The sequence below is a fragment of the Talpa europaea genome, assembly GCF_964194135.1.
Source record: "Talpa europaea genome assembly, chromosome: 2".
Classification (NCBI taxonomy): domain Eukaryota; kingdom Metazoa; phylum Chordata; class Mammalia; order Eulipotyphla; family Talpidae; genus Talpa; species Talpa europaea.
Window position 1 is genome coordinate 84,176,843 of NC_140068.1, and position 21,345 is coordinate 84,198,187.

The 21,345-nt window shown below is 39.3% G+C and overlaps 1 protein-coding gene across 2 annotated transcripts in view; it reads left to right on the forward strand.

Annotated features, from left to right (window-relative positions):
* Positions 1 to 1,319: 1,319 nt before the first annotated feature.
* PTCHD4 (patched domain containing 4) overlaps positions 1,320 to 21,345 on the forward strand; it is a gene marked incomplete at both ends in the record, with an annotated part of 164,861 nt that continues 144,835 nt past the window's right edge. Inside the window, one exon of one of the 2 annotated variants that reach the window (XM_084256556.1) lies at positions 1,320 to 1,919. In XM_084256556.1, coding sequence (XP_084112682.1) covers positions 1,320 to 1,919 — 600 coding nt within the window. The remainder of the gene's footprint in view (positions 1,920 to 21,345) is intronic. The other variant, XM_084256557.1, reaches the window with a different exon arrangement.

The following is a 21,345-nucleotide window of genomic DNA, read 5'->3' on the forward strand; positions in this document are numbered from 1 at the left end:
TAAAAAGGATGTGATGGGTGTCTCAAAATGTTTGTTTCTGGAATTCCATTCACAGGACAAAATCAGATACTTTCTCAGTCCACATTCATCTCAGAATATGTCCAGAAATGGTCTTGGGTGGATACAAAGCAAAAAATTGGGGGGGGGGGGAGTAAGTGGGAGGGGCAGGCATTAAAACCAGTTTTAAGAACTTTTTGTTCTAAACTTCAAAAGTCAGAAAGTGAATGTGGTATTTTATGCAAACCACATATTGCCTGTAGATATTCACTTTCAAAACACACACACACACACACACACACACACACACACACACACGCCACAAGCAACAACTATTGGCAAATGAGTCCTCTCCAATCACCAGAACAAGGAAGGGATCCCTGGAGTCCCAACACACCACCAGCAAATGGGGTCTCTCGCAATACTAGGTCGCAGTCTGTGGAATGACAGCATGGAAGGTGATGCAAGGAAAACCCTTGCTTGCTTTGTGATATGTTGAAAATGCAGCATCATCCTCTCTGCTTTTATTCGGCACAAAAGCAGAATTTCGGGACACCGGGAAATCCAAGGGACAAAAAAACTGCCTGCCCCCAGGAGCTCGAGTTCCCTCCCTTCACGCCCCCTCCCCCGACTTGGGCTCTAATTGCCCCGGCTCCAATGGGCCAGCAGCGCCGTCACCCATATCCTCTTCCATTCACTCCAGCGGGGAGGCAAGAGGGAAAACAAAACTCCAAAAATAACTGTGAGCATCTTAAAAAAAAGAAAAGCTTAGCTGCCCCCCCTCCCCTAGCTCCCGCCTTCTCCCTCCTGCACCCCCTCCCCCCGCCGCCTTATGGGGCACATGTCTGCTTCTTACAACACCGAGGCACATGGTTCCAGTTAGGCACCGAACCCCACCAGGACGGAGAGGAAATCCACATCTGTGGGACGCTCCGCACGGAACCACCTCCAGCGAGGGAGGCCGGGGGACTGCAGCACCGAGATGAAGGGCCAGACCGAGTGAACCCAGCTCATGCGGTGAGAGGGGGCGCGGGAGGCGGCCAGGGCGCGGGGAGGCCGGGGAGGGGTGGGCCCCGCGGTGCCCCCGCAGCGCCCGCCGCCCGCCCCCACGCGCGCTGTCGATATTTGCCCGCCTTGCTGCAACTTGCTGCAGTGTTTGAAAGAGTAGTAGGAGCGCATGGAGGTGGGGCGGGGGAAAGACCCGGCGGAGTGGTTGGGGGTGAGCACGGAGGGGGTGGGGAGGTGGCAGGGGTGGGGAAGGGGGGCTGGCCGGAGGGGGTGGGCAGGGGGAGAGGGGGTAGCCCGGCGCTTACACATGTCACATGTGCTTTTTAAGACGGCCGGGAGCGCCTGCGAGCTGGATCTGGTGGAGGATGCTGCGGCAGGTGCTTCGCAGAGGGCTCCAGTCGTTCTGCCACAGGCTGGGCTTGTGCGTGAGCCGGCACCCGGTCTTTTTCCTCACCGTGCCCGCAGTCCTGACCATCACCTTCGGCCTCAGCGCGCTCAACCGCTTCCAGCCCGAGGGCGACCTGGAGCGCCTGGTCGCTCCCAGCCACAGCCTGGCCAAGATCGAGCGCAGCCTGGCCAGCAGCCTTTTCCCCCTGGACCAGTCCAAAAGCCAGCTCTATTCGGACTTACACACCCCTGGGAGGTATGGCAGGGTGATCCTCCTCTCCCCACCCGGGGACAATATTTTGCTCCAGGCTGAGGGGATCCTGCAGACCCACCGTGCCGTGCTGGAAATGAAGGTGAACCACAAGGGCTATAATTATACTTTTTCCCATCTGTGTGTGTTGAGAAATCAGGATAAGAAATGCGTGCTGGATGATATTATTTCAGTGCTAGAGGATCTCAGGCAGGCTGCCGTCTCCAATAAGACAACAGCCAGGGTGCAAGTGAGGTATCCCAACACTAAATTAAAGGTATGCTCCTCCTGCATGCTTCTGCCAATTAAAGAGGCAGCACTTCATTTCTTGCCCTAAACAAGCAAAGAAAATGCAGAGGTCTCATCCTTAACATTCAGAAGCTGATGCTTCTTTCATTTTTGGGGGGAAAAAGATGGGCAACTAAGTGAAGAAAACAGGCAATGAATGGTACGACTAGAGATTAAGAAATTCAAAGCCAAAAACAAACCAAAAATGCAAAAAATGAAAAAAAAAAAAGGAAAAAGTTGCTTCTGAGACCCTGCAATTACATCTTTGTTCAGGGTTAATAAATCAGTGATGGAAGGGGGAGGGGGAATCCTGAACAATTTGGGGGATTTCTTTTCATAATGGGGCTCGATGTATTTCTTATTACTGATTACACATCCACCTGGTGCCATATCCACCTCTTTACATCTTCAGCCTGGCTTGATTTTGACATGTAGGGAGTTTGTGTCTTGGTTCAAGTGTGTGAGTATGTGTCTGAAAGCAGTGAGTATGAATGTAGTAGGAATTCCAGGAATTGTCTGTGTGTTTGCATAGCAAAAGAAGGAGAAATTTTCTACATGTAAAAGTGGGAATGTGCAGCTAAGTGATGTACTAGTTTACTGTATTCTTTTATCTTCCTTTCCCTCAAAAATATTCAAACCAAAGCAGGTCTATTTTAACAACTCAATGGCAAAAAAAAAAAAAAAAGGACAAAATTCCACAGCCAGCAAAAATTGCAAAGAATGATTATTTCAGCATTAAATATATTGTGTTGTTTAAATTCTCAATTCAAATGCTGTTGTTCAAATGAGATTTTTTAAACTCATTCTACACAGTCGGGGTGAACTGCTGCAGGCAATGAGGCATCCATTCTCCAGGTGACTGAAGTTTCAGGGACAAATGTGACTTCAAGAAGAGTCACTGCACCATTTGTATGCTCGACCCTGTGTATGCTCAGAAGCTGTAGAACCAAGAACTTCCAAGACAGGTGTTTCCCAAGAAGAGGAATTTTCTTTCTTCTAATGTGTATGAGGCTGTGTGTGTGTGCATGCGCTTCCATGGAAATGATAGAATAGAGGGATCTCAGTTTCAATAAATGGATGGTTGAATAGAGGTTATCATTAATGCTTGTATTTATTTGTTTGACATAGTCAACATCTTTATCCAATTAAAAAAATAACTTTCTTAGGTTTTCTGAGCCAAAAAGCCTTCTTTTCCTGAATTGAAGGAGGATTGAATGCACTTTATTTAGAAAATAAGGATTCCTCAGGGAACCTTATAACCTGCCTCCTTTAAACACGTTGTCCTTGTTTAAATGCATCTGGAGGTTGACAGGGTTTTAGATTTACAAAGCTCAGCAGCCCCTTGAGGTTGAGTGAAACTAGACAGATGATTCATCAGCTTGAAATCTAGGTAAGGGCTTGCCTGCTTCACAATTATTGAAGGGCTCATGATGAATCTTTGTGGATAGACTCATGCATTTAGTTTCCTGACTCCTTTGCTGTCAACATTGTTACTTGTTAAGGATAAGGATGTGGTAAGGTGATCTTCTTAGCCTAGCTTTTGAGTGCTTTTGACTGAGTTCTTTCCTAGGCCAAACATCTGGTGTAAAGATCTGCAACTGTGTCATATTTAAACTCCAGTTTGTATACTCTACTGCGACTGGTTTGCAGTTCTTTAACACACATTATTAGTTGAGTCCCTTATTTCCTTACTCAGCAGAACTCTCTGTGTACAAGGACCTTGTCCAATTAGCCACTGTGGACATTTTGTTTATCTGGTAATATCTTTTCACATTTTCAGTACAGACCCCTGAGTTCTTGAATTCATTCATTTAATAATCATTGGTTGAGTTTCTGTGACTTACTAGGTACTCTTCTAGACACACATAATAGAGTTTGGCACAAGAAGGGCAAAGTTCTGACTCTCATGGGTCTTAAAAGTGGATGTCAGTGTTCCTACTGGGAGATACCTGCAAGCAGTGACGTTGTAATCTTTAGGTCCACAATTGAGCCAACACCAGGCCAGGCCTATAACAGGTGCTCTGTCTAAGGTTTTTGTCTGATTGGTTGACCTATACCTTTTTGGGAGTTAGTGACTAATCATAAAAGAATGCAGCAATTGATTACAAAGGTCAATGTAGTGACAAAAATACATGAAAGGAACAGGAGTGTTACACAAATGGCTCTATTAATTATAAAGCCCTTATCCTGCTACATTCTAATCAGTGTCACTTCAAATGTGTTGACTTGCCTCTCCGCATGGCATCAGTGGAGGATCCTCACACCATGTCTTCTGAGAGCAGTGGACTTCTCTCAAGCATCTATGTGTAATCTTATGCATGCTAATGTAATATAAAATAGAATTTGTGGGTTACCAGGGACTCCTAGAATCCTATCAAAGGATCTCCAAGGACTGCTAAGTCAACAATTCCCTGGCACAGAACAGAGTGAGATGGATGACCTTTACTGCTTATGTGGAAATAATTTTAGTTTATATGTGGCAGTGGTTCTCAAAGAGTGTCCCTATGATGTTGATGCATGCTAATATCTGAGAATTTCATTTATATATGAGATTAGAAGGAAATTTTATATGTACCTATTTTCGCGTCTGATTTCATGTTGCCTTCCTTGGCCATACTTGGGTCAACACTCTTCCCACTTCTGGCCAATATAGACAATGTTAGAGCTAAAAGGTGGTATTGATGGGCAGAGAATCAAGAGTTGAGAAAGAAGTACAAAATAAATCGCACTGGCTGGAGAATCTGAGTAGGAATTGGCAATCTCTTGGCATGAAGGAAGGAGTGGGTCAGTGCTTATAAATAATCTGAAGATGTGTAAACAGTGATTGACAGAAAAGAGTGTTCAGAAACCTCAGTTATGACACTCAGAAGGGCATATTCCACATCTTGCTATGACACCCAAGTAGTTCTGAGCACAGAAAGGTTTAGAACTTCTGATAAACATGATTATCTTGACATGGTGATCCTTAAAAGCTGGGACACAGAAAGTTGCCTGGTATGGAATTTCAACCAGAGACTCTGATAAAACTGGCTAAAGGAAAAAAAAAAAAGGTCAGTTTAGAATACTCAGAAGAAAGGAAACGTGTATGCTTTCAAGATGTGTACAGAACAGATGCCCAAATCTGAAAGACCTGCACCTCTACACTGTAACTTTGTAATTGTGCCTGTCATTATAATCATCATATTATTATATCTTAATAAGGCACAAAAGTTGTGCCTTATAGTCCTCCATACTATCCACATTCCGATACCCCAGCCTCTCTACTTTCTACATAAGTAGTATTCCAACAAACACTCATTGATTGGCCAATTGATTAATTTCTTTATTTATACCATGATATCACAAATTATCATCCCTTTTCAAACCTCTGTGGTATGCTTTTTTATTTTAAAGGTGTTCTCTGTTTTTTTCAACTTTCTATAAAGGGCTTTGACCACAAAAATTTGGGAATTTTTCTTTTTACCTATTAAAACATACATATTATGTAAGCTTATACAACATGACCTGATTGCATTTTTTAGTTAAATATATAACATTGTCGAAATCAATCTCTTGATTAAAATGAAACTTCTCTGGACTCCAAAAAATGTTTCATTATAACTCAGGGGGTTCTCATGGTTATAGGTCATATTTCTTTGCTTCTAAGTTAGGCCATTATGACCTTACTTTTAATTTGGCTAGTTCCAAGAAAGTAGCAATACCACATGTCCCTACTTTTTCATTTTGGCCACAGTAAAAGGTATAGTAAAGAAGAAGCAGATAAATATATTTAAGGCAAATGGTGAGAAATGTACGAAACAGATGTGATTCCCCAGCAGCCTGTCCTTCCCATTCAATTCCCTTCATACACATTTCTGCTAGACACTATAAGTGACATATATGCATTTAAGATTAGATGCAAGAAAAGACTAAATCGCTTTTTAACAAAAAACAGTGTTTCTTAACTTGGATTTATTTTTTAGGTACATCTTCCAAACCTGAAATTATTTAGTTCCAATTTCAATGGAAAGATGATTTAAACTACCATAGGAAGTGAGAAACAAAATTATTTTAGAGATTTCCAGGAAAAATTATTCCACAGACTTCTTTTCCTAATTTATTCTGAAACCTCATAGAACATTCATATCAGGATCTTCTTTGATATTTTGATTTAAATTTACCTTCTGATTTTATCTTGCCATAGAGGAAAACTTTGTTACTTTTTTGAATGTTTATTTTATGTCCTCAGTGCTGGTGTTTAGTTCACAAGTCTATGAGCCAGGAAGAGTAATTTTATTCCCAATTTATAGCAAGGAAAACTAAAGACCAGGAGGTTAAGTGACCTCTATGAGGTCCCTAAAGTAGTATATGTTGGAGGTGGAATTTAAATCCAGGTCTGTCTGTTTCTGAAATTTATGTTCTTATCCACAGTAGTATAGTAGGTCTCGTCATATCCTGCAGTATTCTTTCTAACAACTGTCCTTTGTATTAAAAAATAACTAGGGCCATACTTCCAAATCCATGTTAAAAGACCACTCTCCACTAAGGAACCCTTGCATTCCTCCCCTTCTTCACTCACACCACAGCCCATAAGAAGGTGAAGTGCGCAGACCTCTCCTGCCACCCGCTGCTCCCCTCAGCAGTGTACTTCGGTCCTTCTGCCTGTTCTGTTCCCCACTCTGGCTCTGGTGAATTCTCTCACCCTCCCGCGCTTCTGACTGTACCCAGTGCATGTATGAACAAAACAAACAAATAAGTAAATAAAACATGTCTCTATTAAAAAAAAAAAGAAGGTGAAGTGAAGCATTACTTCCCCCACTCACCTATGTGGGAAGGAAGCTTCCAGTTCAGGCAAACTCCCACCATCTGCCTATCATGGAACCTGTCACAAAGAGGTTGGCAAATTCCTCACTGGCACATGATTTCACCTTTAATTATTATTTCACATCAACTCAGAGCAAGCAGGTGAGGCTCTAGGGTTAACTGCAGGCAGAGGCATGGAATAAGGCCCATGTCTCTTAATTCGGGCCTTCTGTGCCAGACAAGCTTGGGTATTTCTGTCTTAAATTGGCATGTGGAGAAACAAAGAAGAGACAACATGGGGAAGTACAGTGGGGACCTAACATAAGAAATACATGGGATATCAAGTTCTAATCCCATTCTTTATAGACTAGTTGTGTAATGTTGTACAGGTCCTATCACCAGTCTGTGCTTCAGCTTCCTCATGTGTAAAATGTCAGAACCAGGCCAGGGGTTTGCCAGGATTCTTGTCACCCAGTGAGGTTCTGAAGTTCTGCAGTGATGTTCCTCCTCCTATCATTACAGTGGATTTGGTAATATATTCTAGAATATCTTCCTTCCAGAGTAAAGTAGATTTCTTGATTAGATTTGAATTCTGCTGTTAAAATATGTTAATAATAGTGCCCTAAGTATTTGTACATAGTTTCTATCCACCATATCAGGATAATTTCATTAATCAGATTTTTCAGAGCTCCCAGTACGCAGCAGTCTGGCTTGCTTAATATTGAGACATAGATCCTGCTCTTTGACTTCAAAAAAGACCAACTTTAAACGAAATTAAATATTTTTTATGAATATTCATTTATGCTTTTTTCCATTTTTTAGAATTCAAGGGAAGGTTAAAAATATCAGCAATGGTTCTCTCCATTCTTCCCATTACCTTATTCTCAGCTGGGGTGATGGAGGTTTGCTCAGAAATCCGGGACCACCAAGGGCTTGGGAGTGAGAAGATAGAAACACATATAAATGATGCAGGTAGGAAGACGTAAGGCTATCCCTTCAAAAAAGGCACTTATTTGCCTTTCCTGCAGCTTTAAGCAATAATTACCTCTAGCTGATTTTTGCTTAATCTTCAACATTATTGTAACTGAAACAAGCTATTATGTTGTGCTTTCAACATATATTTTATATGGACAATATTCTGCATTTTTTTAAAGATATATTTTATTTTATGCATACAAGAGCTGGGGCATAGTCCAGAGGTGTGGCGGGTGAGAGCATTCACCAGAGACAGAGTGGAGAACAGAACAGGTAGATTGACTGAAGAACGCTGCTGAGGGGAGCAGCGGGCGAGTCAGCAGAGGTCTACTGCACCATGTGGGTAGCTCCCTGGCCAGCCTGGGGATTGAACTCCTGTTGCAGAGGCTGCAGATAGCTTCATAGGTTGCATCTTAACCCCTTGCGCCACCAGGGAGGCCCTATTCTGCGTTTTAACACATTAGCTATTAACACCATTTTTGGGCCACATTGCTATTAAGTCAGTTTTGGAGTTGGTCAGCATAAGCTCAAACCCATACCAGATATATCCAGGCTTTTCTACACTTGCCCAATATAAACATGTTTAAAGAAGAAATTGGGAAATTCCAAGATTCTACACTTGCATAAGACAGCTCTAGGCCCATTGCTTCCCTAACTTAGTCAAAGAAATTACTGGGCCCCATCCCCAGAGTAGAATCATAGAAGTGACTCATTTCTCCAGATAATTTCTGCCAGTGTGCTGGTGGATGGGGATGCATTCATAACAGTCCTGGCACACGGAAACATTTAGGCCATGCTTCTGACTTAATTCAGTAGTGTGCCAGGTTACATTGTAAGCCACAAATTAATTGCACATTTGTGTTGCTCACAAACCTGCAGCATCAGCATCACCTGGGAGCTTATTCAAAATCAAAACTCCCAGGTCTTAACCACAGACCTACTGACTCAAACCTGTTTTGTTTTTTTTTTTTTAATTTTATATATTTTTACATCATTTTTCATTTTTTGCACAATGTATGCGTTTTTGTCTTGGTTATAGTCCCCATACAATTCCCACCCCTCTTGTTTTGATCCTACTCCCTTCTCCCCAACCTCCTCGTAGTGTGTCTCTGGCTTACAGTTGCTTGTTGATTTTGATTTGTACTTCATTATAATTAGTCTTTTTCCTGGTCCCTTATTTAAGTTTTCTAAATTTCTGCTTTGAGTGAGACCCAAAGGACGCAGAAACATTAATTCAAAAGGGCACCTGCACCCCTATGTTTATCGCAGCACTATTTACAATAGGTGAGCTATGGAAACAACCCAAATGCCCAAAAATAGATGACTGGATCAAGAAGATGTGGTACATATACACAATGGAATATACTCAGCAATCTGTAGCAACATCAAGGGAACTGGAAGCGATCATGCTCAGTGAAATAATTCAAATCTGATTTTAACAAATTCCCTAGGTGATCCAAACGCACTTGAGAAGCTCAGGTCTAAGACTCAAGGTTGGCTTCAGTATTCTTCTGTCACAGCTTTTGTTTGAAGTAACAGGTGTCAGTTCAGATCAAAACACCATAATAAAATTGAGTCATCTAGCCTGTCAACATATTTTAGGGCTGTGGTAGAGGCATTGTAGAAAAGTCTGGACAATTATCAAGAAGATAGTACATATTGAGAAACTCATCCCTATCATCTGGAGTTGGATCTGTCATCTGGCATAAAGTTGATTGCTATCGCTCAATATTTTCCAAAAATGTTGAAATTAAATCTAATCATCTCTGTAAGAAAAAAAATCAGTAGCATTTTTCTCAAGCTCCTTTGCAGTTATTTCACAAAAGCAGCAACATTAAGCCCTAGTTAGCCTAATTATGTTAATATTACATGAAAAGACAAGGTATAGGAACTATACATAGGAGCAAGAGTATTTGGGGAAAATGAAACACAAAATTATGCTGAAGTGTATTTTTAAAGTGGCATTGCAATCCATGTCTTTCTCAGACAGGATTATTATGGTAGAGCCATTCATTGAAATCAAGGTTTATTCTCTGTCTTTTGGGGAAATTCAGGGCCTCTGAAAAGTACCTGATGAGTAGAACTCAGAATGAATGTACTCTGTTTAGTTACATGATTTATGTTAGAACAGCCAGTGTTTTTTCTCCAGAGCCCTCCTCCCAACTTGGAAAGGCCTCACGGTGCCACTCCAGCTTTCCTCTGCTATCTTTAAAGGCTGAAGGCAGAGAGTATGGACTCTGGGTTCTGGAGAGCAGAAACATGTCTAAAGGGTTCACATAGTTTCAGGAGGTTCTAAAAGAAGCTCCTCGTGTTTGTGACAGATGGAGACTTGACTGGAAGCTTCGAGTTCAGTATTAATGGTTTCTTTTCCTTTGGATATTCAGGTCTGTTCTCTCACTTCACCGGGTCTCCTAGTTACATGGAGGGAGGAGAGCACATTCAGTTCTGCTTGTCACTGAAGGTCATTCTAATGTGGGTACCATGTACAGAGATTCAAAAGTCGTCATGTTGGGGGAAAGGATGTCCTGAGCAAACTCCATACAGGCTTTGTGGACTCCACCTCCACAACACTGGGAACTGCAAATCCCATGATCACCAAAGGGAAGGTTGCGAGGACCTGAGGGTAGAGTTAATTAACTAGGCTCTCTGTTTGGGTATTTAACTAGCAATGTGGGGGGGGGGGGTGTCACCCTCTTGGCCAGGAGGCATGCTAGGTTTTTGCCAGCGCAGCGGGTCATTGGGAGGACGCATTTACAAACTTAACTCCCTCTTTTTCTCCCTGAGTTATTCATTTCCCATTTCCCCTTCCCTTGTAAATAAACCTTTTATCAACCTTTTGTGTATGTCTGCAATTTAGCATTAATAAGTCTCCTTTAAGTGCACGGGTGAGGACCCACAGTCAGGCAACCCCATTTTATGTGGGGGTTTGCCCTGTAACAATCATACACACATTCCTTCAGGAAACATCATGTCTGCTATGTGCAGGCACTGTGTCAGACACTGCGGATTCAGTGAGGAACAAAAAAGAGGTGGGGCTTGCCCTCCAACAACTTGGTATTAGTTAAAAAAGACAAAATCTCATAGATTAATTTATCATTACAAATTATCATCAAGGAAAAATGCGCAGTATAGTAAGAGTATATATTAGAAATGACATTCGGGAGGCTGTGACTGTGAGCTGAGATCTGAAAGGTGACAGGGAGTTAACATGCAAGAGTGGGTTAGCTGCTAGAAGCAGCAGTAGGATAGGGAGGTCATAAAACCTTAGATTCATTGAGCAAAAGTCCCAGGATAACAGTTAAAGCTTTTAAAATGGTGCAGATACTGAGGGCCATATTAAGAATTTCTTTTTTTAAAGATATTTATTTATTTATACAAGAACTGGGGTCTAGGCCAGTGGTGGGGGGTGGTGGGTGGTGAGAGGATTCACCAGAGGCAGAGTGGGAAGCAGAACAGGTGGATCTAGTAAAATATATTGCGGAGGGGAGCAGCAGACAAGACCGGAGAGGTCTGCTGTACCATGTGGGTCAGCTCTCTGGCCAGGGATCTGGGATCAAGGGGATGGAACTCAGGCTGCAGTGGCTGGTGATAGTTTGATAGTGCTGAGACTTTAACCCCTGTGCCACCAGGGAGGCCCTATATTAAGAATTTTTTGAGTTGACACAGTACAATTTAAATCATGGTCTATGGATCTAGGTTTTTCTGGTTTGTGTCTTTGCTGTGCTCCTTCAATTTTCTGAATTGGAACAAACATTTGCACCTTCTTATAACTTAGTTTCCCTCATCATAGTCCCTATATCTTAGCATCGAGTTGATTGAGAGAGTTCATGCCTAACGTAGTGTTTCCCAAACTCTGATTGTCACCTGGACCATTTGTTAAAATGCAGATTCTGTTTCAGTAAGCCTAGGGTGGAGGCTGCATTTCTAGCAAATACCCAAACAATACTCTACCACTGGTGCATGAGCAGCTCTCTGTGTAGGAAGGGTAGGAAAGCACTTCGAACAGTAACTAGTTCATTGTAAATTCTTAACAATGTTAGTGGCTTAATTCCTTAAGCACTGATGTTCTGCCCTTTTCTGGCTTATTGACTTTCTTGTGAACTTGTGACTAAGTTAAAAACCTTTTTGTTTCACCCCTCAAAGCTGAAAATCTTTGTGTGTTATGTTAATATCCTATTTCCTTAGTAAGTGCAATATGAAGGACAAAAGCCTCTGCTTTTTGCACTAAAAAGCTTAAGCTGCCCCAGGGTCATCAGCCTGTATGTTATCTCTTGGATGAGAACAATAAACAGCATAAAAGGACAGTGTGGGTGGAACCTTGGTTTCAGTGTTCACTGGGTCTGGAACTATCTCAAAGTTGCATTTTTGTGTTTGCTATTTCAGTAGAGCTACTTTTGACCACCCCTCCCTTTTTGGCCCTCAAAATCCTGGTTCTCTTTGCTTATCTCTGATGATTCTACACCTCTTTGTTGCTAACTCTTACTCTTGCCATATTTGTAATTGTTTCCATAATTGTCTTTTGCATTATCTGTTGTCTGGAGAGTTTCCTCCAAGCCAAACATTTTCTTCCATATCTATAACTGTTTTAATAGCATCTCTATTCTATCCTTTATTCAGGCTCAGAATCTGAATCACTTGCAATTAACTCTTCCTTCTCCCCACTCCCAGTCAAAAACATACACAATAATATCTAAAATGTAACTTCGCTAATGAAAGTATGTTCCTAGAATCTTTCAACTTAAGTTGGGGCAAGCAAACTTAAGTGAGTTTATTAAAGAATCAAGGGTGAGGATTTGAACTCCAAAAGAAAGTAGTCCCACAGATTTGTAATATAAGAACTGTTTTCCAACAAACACAAATCTAAATTTGCATTACAGAGATAAGAACAGTAAGTCATTAAACTTCTAAAGATATGTTGATTTAAAGAGACCTTGTTTTGGGGCTGAGAAGGTAAATGCTGGCATTTTATCTCTCCTCTGATTTCTAAAAACTATCTTGCAGAGAGATGCAAATGCTACCTACCCATTGTTAAAATCTTCTTGATGGCCCTTTGCCTTTAGTGTGGACTGAAAAGTTGGTTTACCTTCAGGTTTCTGCATAAATTGCACAATGGAGGTTGTTCTGTAAGTCTTACAGATGACGCTTTTCTCTAGACTGAGAGCAGAGGAGGAAGCCCCAGAAAATTTTACATTAAGTTTGCAGTTCACTGCTTCTGCATTACTTGGGAACGTATTAGAAATGCAAATCTCAAACCTCCTTTTGGACCTCCTGCAATCTGGGGGCACACCCGTTAGCCTTGTGGGTGATTCTGATTCATGTTGAAGTGTGGTAACCTGCCTTCTAAGTAATGGTGCTCAACCTTGGATGAGCATAGGATTCATGAGCTTTAAAAACACTGATTGTGTGGGTCTCATCTCCAGTGATTCGGATTTAATTGCTCAGGAAGTGGTGTCAACACTAGGATTTTTTTTTAAAGACTTTTATTTTTTATTTATACAAGTGCTGGGGTACAGGCCAGATGCACAGGAGGGTGAGAGGATTCACCAGAGACAGAGCAGAAAACAGAACTGGCAGACTGGTGAAATACACTGCTGAGGGGAGCAGCGGGCATGACAGGAGAGGTCTGCCGCGCCATGTGGGATTCTCGCTGGCCTGCCAGGATCGAATCCACGCTGCAGAGGCTGCGGATAGCTTCACAGTGCTGCTGCGCTTAACTGCCTGTGCCACCAGGGAGGCCCAACACTGGGATTTTTAATATTCCTCTGTTCATTATAATGGATTACTAAGGTTGAGTGCTGATTTTTCAAAATTCATTTCCTTTTCTTTCTCATTCTTTCTCCCTTGGGCGTTCATTACCTCATACTTATTTTATTTATGTGACAGTCTCATCTCTCATAATTTCTTAAACTTGAAGCTAATCTGTGCAACAGAATCATATGCATCACTTAATTGTATTTTCCTTTAACCAATTCTAGCAAGAATTTCTCACTGCCTGAAGAAGAAATTAAAAACTCATGACCATGGTCTTAGAGAACATTGCTAGGCCAGACCTCCAACATTACTTATAATTTCTGGTTGCAGTATATTATGTGCTTCAACCAAACCAAAACAAACCTGCCCTGAACTTTCCTGGTTTCTTACTTTTATTCACAACGTTCCTCTTGCTTAAAGTTTTTTTGCACAGTGTAAAATTCACACATTTATAAACAAGGTCGCAAAGCCACTTTTTCCCTGTGTGTTTTTCTAAGTGCTTCTGAGGCATACCTGATGTGATGGTATCACTTCCATTGGTTGACAGTACTTGGATGCAATTCAGAAGTACTTTGAAGGCAGTTCTCTTATGTGCAGTCAAATATATACAGTCATATGTAGCAAGACTCTGCTAAAATATAACTACACTAAATTGGAATTAAAAAATACTTTTCTAATATAAGTACGTCTTAAATAATGTTTATCAGAAATTAGACTTAACTGTGTGTCCTGTATGTTAGCTGGCAAACTAATACTGTGGAAATTTACAGAATCACATCTGAAGACTCCAGCGCAAGCTTCAGTGTCATAGGGAGCAACAAACACTTTTTACTTACAGAAGTGGCCATCAGACAGAGAGCTGGAGAGGAAGACCATGGAAGGTCTAGCTGAGAAATAATAGTGATATGTTAAGTGTACCCAGAAATTCACTGGTAAAAGTTTTCATAAGTCAAAGTCCCTGTCTTATTCAGTGGGGAATCAAAGTCTCTAAAACTAAATGTTCTTATCCAAAGGATACTCCATTTGTATCCTCTGGTCTTAGGAAACCCAAGTTACAGGCATTGTTTATAAGGTCCAAGTATTTGTTTGCTAATGAAATAAAATTAAATGACTTAATGAAAGAAAGTCTTCCAGAGACTATACGAGATAAAAGTTCCACTTAGTAGAAAGGTCTTTTGCTTTATGTTTGAACAGCGAGAAGTTAAAAAAATATTTATAGACAAAAGAAAATTAAGTTATTAGAAGTTATTAAGTCATAAGGAAAATAAGTCCTGGGGATATAACTTAAAACATAGTGACTGTAGTGAACATGAAAATACTACTTGATCTATTTGAAAGTTGCTAAAAAGAGGTGTCGGCTAACCTTATTGTGGTAATCATTCTGCAGTATATACATTGATCAAATCATCATCTTTTATACCTAAGCTAATACAGTGTTATGTCAATTTTATCTTGATTTTAAAAGATTTTTAAAAGAAAAAAAAAGAAACTGCTCATATTAGCCAGAATTATATTTGCATTAAAACAGCAATTTATTACAGATAAAATAACTTAAGGGCAACACTATGGCTCTAAAGGAATTTTTTTTCTTTTCTTTTTTTTAGGGGTCCTCTAAATATTCAAGCTTAAGAATCATTAGATTGGAGAGGTGGATATTTATTTAGCAGCCCATGCTAGCCATGTCAGTATAGTAGGCCTAAGAGTAACATAAACAACAATGCTTCAGGTCAGAGAATATAAAGTGAATCATTTAATCATTTCTATTCATGCAACAGTGGAGACAGAAATTAATGTATCAATATATAGGGAACTGGGTAAAAAAGTTAAGCATAAAAACCCTGTTCCCCTTTAAAAAAAAAAAAAGGGAATGAGAAGATGGATGCAGATTAGTGAAAATTCATATGATAGAATGTTAGCAAACCAAAATTTGAATTAGACATGATAAGCTTACCTTTCCATGTTGTAATTGTTGCTTTAAAAATAAAAATGAACCATGCTATTAAACATTTGTGCGTACAACATCACTAGTAAGTATTTGTACTACTTAGACTTCATCTTATGAATGATGATTATGAAGTTTGTAAGGTCAGGGATCATATTTTGTTCGCATTTCTAGCTTAAAAGATATGTGGCAATGTCATAAAATACTATGGGTGCTTTTATGAAGGATGTGGTGTGGTGATGTACATCTGAGGATGTGTGAGCCTGTGCCCCTTAATCACATATGGTGTTATAAATCAGTGTTAACCTCAACTGAAAAAAAAAAAAGAAATTTGGGGCCTCCCCTGGTGGCGCAGGCAGTTGAGCGCAGCGCTGTGAAGCTGTCGCAGTCTCTACAGCGGCAGTTCAATCCTGGCCTGCCAGAGAGGGTCCCACATGGCACAGCAGACCTCTCTTGGCTCGCCTGCTGCTTGCCTGCTGCTCCCCTGTATTTCGTCAGTCTGCCTGTTCTGTTCCCTGCTCTGTCTCTGGTGAATCCTCTCACCCTCCTGCGCATCTGGCCTGTACCCCAGTTCTTGTATAAATAAATAAATAAATCTTAAAAAGAAAAAGAAAAAAAAGAATTTTGGGGAAATCTAACTTGTCATTTCTCCCTTACCAACAACCACTTCTTTCTGCATAATGCATTTTGGGGGAAGACAAATTCCTGGATAGGTGAATTAGAGTAATGAAATTTGAGGACAAGGATGCTGGGGTACCAGTAAGTGCGCCGGGAGACACTCATCCAGGACTCCCAGGGGTGTGAACTAGTTTCATGACCCCTTTTTATAAATAGAGCATAACTTGCTAAGGGAATAGCACATAAAACCGGTACTAGCAACTTGACTTTTATCATCATTTCATTCTTTTCAGTCATTTTTTACCTTGGGAGTTATTTCTAAGGACTGGGGTCCTTTCTAGGCTATGAAACCTTTAGACATTTTTAATCACATCAACATTTCTTACTAAGTCAAGTTCAATTCTTTAGTTTTAAATTATCCCAAAAGTTGTTCATAATTTGATGTTTTCCTGCTTAATTTCTTCATAATAGAAGACTATTTTGGTAATTGGTAACTAGATTGAAAATAGATCCTTTAGTTCCATTTTCTCCTCAATTCTACATATTGAAAACTTGGTGATGATGTTAAGCAGCAACTTAAAACTTATTGGCCCACTTAGCCTAAAGCAACAAATGGTATTATTAAGGTAGGTCCTCTATTTAGTAGATTGAGATAGGGGAAACACTGGTTGATTTCCTGCTTTTAAAAATTTTAAATAGTGATGAAGAGGATAGTAAAAAGGAAACAGACAAATCTATGTTTGAATCCAGTTTTTTATTTATTAATAATATGACTTTAGACATGTGACTTATCTTTTTCCCTAGCTTTTTCTGTTAACAAGATAGTATTATTAATATCTACTCTGCATATTTTCAGAATTTCTGGCTCTTGGTAGACGTTTTAATACATTATAGTTATTTTTAATATAAATCCAACCTCATAATGATTCTAAGGAAAGATTAGGAAACAAGGGTAAAATAACTTACAATCCCACTCACCAATTCTATAAACAATTTATTTCCAGTCTTTTACTGCGAAATATGCAGTTGCTACATAGAGTGTATATCTTTTTTATCCTGCTTATTTTAATTTGTTCATAATTATCATTTTACTGGTTGCTCAAAAGTCTGGCAAGTGACTGTGACATAATTTCCTTAGCTGTTCATTTATGTTATCTTTAGAGTATTTCTGGGACAATGTTTTTGGAGCTGATTTTCACAATCCTTAACAGGCATAAGGAAGAAAGCAAAATATTCTGGCTTGTCAACAGAAGCTGTAGGAAAAGAGCATTTTCTTATGTGATTTAAAATGTCGCTTTCATAAGTATATGCCTTTAGTAAAGCAAGATACAAATATAGGTCAACAAGTTCCAGGGGAGCAGGTGTCCTAAGAAAATCCTCAGAAATTAGAAGGACCTGATTTATTTATAGACCAGCTCCAACATGCTGTAAATCACTTTGTTAAAGACCACATCCAAGATTAAGCTTCTAAAATGAGCCTTGTGGTTTATCCTATTACGATGTAATTTTTACTGCTTTTCACTTGGGTATAACTCAGTGATGCTTGAAAGTAATACTTTAGGAACTTTCCAATTATATCATGCTTGGAGCTCCTCCTCAGACCAATTGCGTCAGAATCTCTGGGGAAAGGACCTAAGAATTGGTATTTTTACAGTTCTGCATGTGATTCTAGTGGATGATCAGACTGATGAACTCTAGAGGTCCTTACCTTAAACCAGAAAAGGGTTTCCCCATTTACCAAAACCTTTGCAGAAGTGTAGGGTGAGAAGCTAAGCTTCAGATCTAGTCTGAGGTCTCAAAGCAGAAAGTATTTGCCTTGATACCCGTAATCCCAATATCTCTTCTCCACCAGGTAAGCTGCCTCCCTGGGAGTTCTCTAGATAAAGTGAACAACTCCATTCTCTCCTCTAATTCCCTGATCTGGTATTAACTGGCCAGATATATGATGTCTTAATCAAATTGCTATACTCAAAGACATCCTGGATTGCTAGTCATTGAGAAAATAGATCCCTTGACAATTTAAAAATCATTCTTACTTAATACATTTCTGCAAGGAGATTGATAAAGAAAACCTGCAGACTCATGCTAAATATTTATTCTTATGGCATTTAGAAACAATGGTAATAAATGTTGATAGCTCAAAATGTAATAACTAGGGTTTAAAAGAGGCTTAAAGTTTTTGTTATGTAGTTTCATTGTGAAACCTAAATTCCTTTGTATCTTGAGGTGGTCAGTGTTTGCTAGTTTGTAACCAATTCATTAATGCTAGTCATTGGTAGTCCATCCATTTGATAAGCACATAGTAGGAGATGAAGAATGAATAAAAGATAAAGTGAACTAGGTATTTTTTTTATCATTAACAGTTAAATATTTAGTGCATGATATAAAATAATTTCAAAATGTTCCCACTCTTAACCAAAACTTATTTAATCTTCGGCCAAATTCTATATTTTCTATCTTTTCACTTGTGAAAATAGTCTTAAATTTCTTTTCTAGACCCCTCAGTCCTGAGAAGGTTAGTTATTAGTTTTAATGAGCTTGAAATTTCTAATTCATTTTATTAACAGATCCTGGCTTCCCCAGATCAGTGTGGCAAGTCAATTCATATTAAAACAATATTAACACAATGTCTCATTAAAGGAGAAGTATGTTCATTAAGAACAGTGAATATTTAAAGAAGTTCTAGCTGCCTAGGAGCTATAACAATCTACATGTCCTTCTTGAGTCAGTAGAAAGCATTTCCATTAGTAGTTCATTGGGATCACAAATCATATACTTCCACTCATATTATTTTTAAGTGACAATTATAAATCACTTGATACAGTGAAGTAAAAAGATGCTTTCCTGGTGAATATGCATAGTGTACTCACCACTGGCCACTAGTAATTGGAAATTATAATTACAAAAGGTTGTCAAAAATTTACTATATCACAACTACTTTTATATTAAATACTTTATCTTTGGCAAAAAGCATTTTACAAAATTGAATTTATATTCGTATTTTTCAGAGCCATATAAAATTAGGAATTGATTCCTCTTATTTACTTCTCTAAAAAGAAAAGTAGTGGTGACATTCCTTAAAGGAGTTTGACAAAAGTATCATATTATATGCAAGTATATTCACAGCCTTCATCAAGAGAGATTTTGAAAGGCTTCAAGAACACTTAAGAAAGCCCTTTGATACAGAAATCACTTCAATTAACTACTCACAATTTATTGTCTCTCTAGAAGAAAATCATTCCTTATATCCATTTAAAACAGGTATCCTGTGTGTTCTTCCTTCAATGAAGAACCTGGTCGCTACTATAGTTTTGGAACCATTTTCTACCTGTGACTTTGAAAATGGTTATCATATCCTCTTGCTGAATAATCTCTTCTGCAGAGATCTCATTCTCTACCTTATAGCCTTTTTGTTTTTGTATTTCTGTTTGATTACTTCTTATTGTAGTTATATTGCATTAGAACATTATGTAAGTTTCAAGTATCCACTATCAAGAATCAACCGTGTATATACTACATTGAGTTCATGGCTAAAGGTCTAATTCTAAATTGCTATGTCCCCTGATTCTTAAATATATGTGCTGCATTCTTTATAAAGATATGCACATATCTTCCCTATTCCAAACTTTCCCTTCCCTCTGCTTTATCTCAACGCCTAGCTTTTTTCAATAGAGATGCATTGCATGCTTGCAATGTTTCAGACATTGTATTAGGCACTGGAGTTATGGAGATAAATTGCAGACCCTCTTTCTAGAAACCTATAGCCCAGTGAGGAAGGGAGACATTAAATGGGAGTTTTCAATACAGTCTGGTATTGTGAATCTTAAAGATTAGTCTAAAATCACCCAGAGCTCTGAGAAATCCAGACTGGTACTACATCAGATTCAGTCCTCTAGGACTCAATATTAAAAACAAATACTCTTTGCTGCTGGGAGAAGTCTTTTAGAGATGTTTAAATCAATTGGTAATACATTATTTTTTTTTTTTTGGTCAAAATGTATTCATTAAAATTGAGGTCAGTGGAGAGCTCCTCTCTGTAAGCAGGGAAATATTTTGCTATGATCAGTTACTCTGAAGGTTACGAAGTCAGCATAAAATCCCAATAAGGCAATAGACTTAAAAATTGAATACAAAGCAGGAAAATTTTATGGGTATGGACCAAAAAATATCAAGATGAAAAAACATAAGGGATATTATTAATCATCCATAAGACCTGGCTAGAAGGTTTTTGAGTAGTGGAACTTTCCATGACCCCAAAAACTATCTTCTCTTCAGTTTTTTTCTATATAGTGTATAGTAACTGTTAAGATAATTGTGGGCTTATGTAACAGTAAAAATGAGGTATACATACAAGACATCTTTTGCAAAGAACAAAGAGTCGATTCCTACTTTAGTTTGGTGTCTCCAGGTTAATAAACATTACTGACTTCATGACATGAGGATGGTAAATCAGCATTCATATTCCCATTAAACAAATTAGTCATTTTTTTCTTTAACAAAAGGCCATATTATATATCTTTCTGGAATAGGATGTGTAAATATAATCAACTAAAGGTATCTCATATCTTACTGATTGGAAGAATCTTTCATGTTTGCTTCTGAGAGTTAATGTTTATATACCAATTGTAGGATTCTATGTCTCTGTGTTAAAAAAACACGATATTGAAATGTGCCTTTTTTTTTTTTTAATAAGGATTCGCTGCACTAGCTAAGTATAATGCAGCATTAAGTAATTGCCTGGTGAACTCAGTCATTTATAGAAGATCTAGATATTGTTGTCTGGCTATCCTATAGCAACACTTGCTTTTGCTTTATTTATCTTAGTAATCATTTCAGTTTTCCTGGATTTTTTTTGGTTGTTGCTATTTCTTTGCTATACCTCAGACATAGTAAGACAGTAAGTTGGGAAGTCTCTTTCTGTGAATTTTTTAAAGATTTACTTATTTATGCATATAAGAACTTTGGTGTAAGCCAGAGGTGCAGGTAGGTGAGAGGATTCACCAGAGAAAGAGTGGGGAGCAGAATAGGCAGATTTACTGAGATACACTGCTGAGGGGAGCAGCAGGAGAGACAGGAGAAGTCTGCTGCACCCTCTGGGTTGCTCCCTGACTAGTCAGGATCCAACTGGGGCTGTAGTGGCTTGCAGTAGCTTGATATTGCTGTCTTTACCCTCTGTGTCACCAGGGAGGCCCGAGTTATTTGGAAGCAGGGGTAGTCCCTGAAGTGTCTGATTTGGGTCCACAGAGCCTTTCTATCCTGTAATGTGTGCTGTAGTCGACGAGTGCTCTGTCTAGCTCTAAATAACATTCAGGAGCTCATTTGGTCCTCACCAACAGTTCAGGTTGCT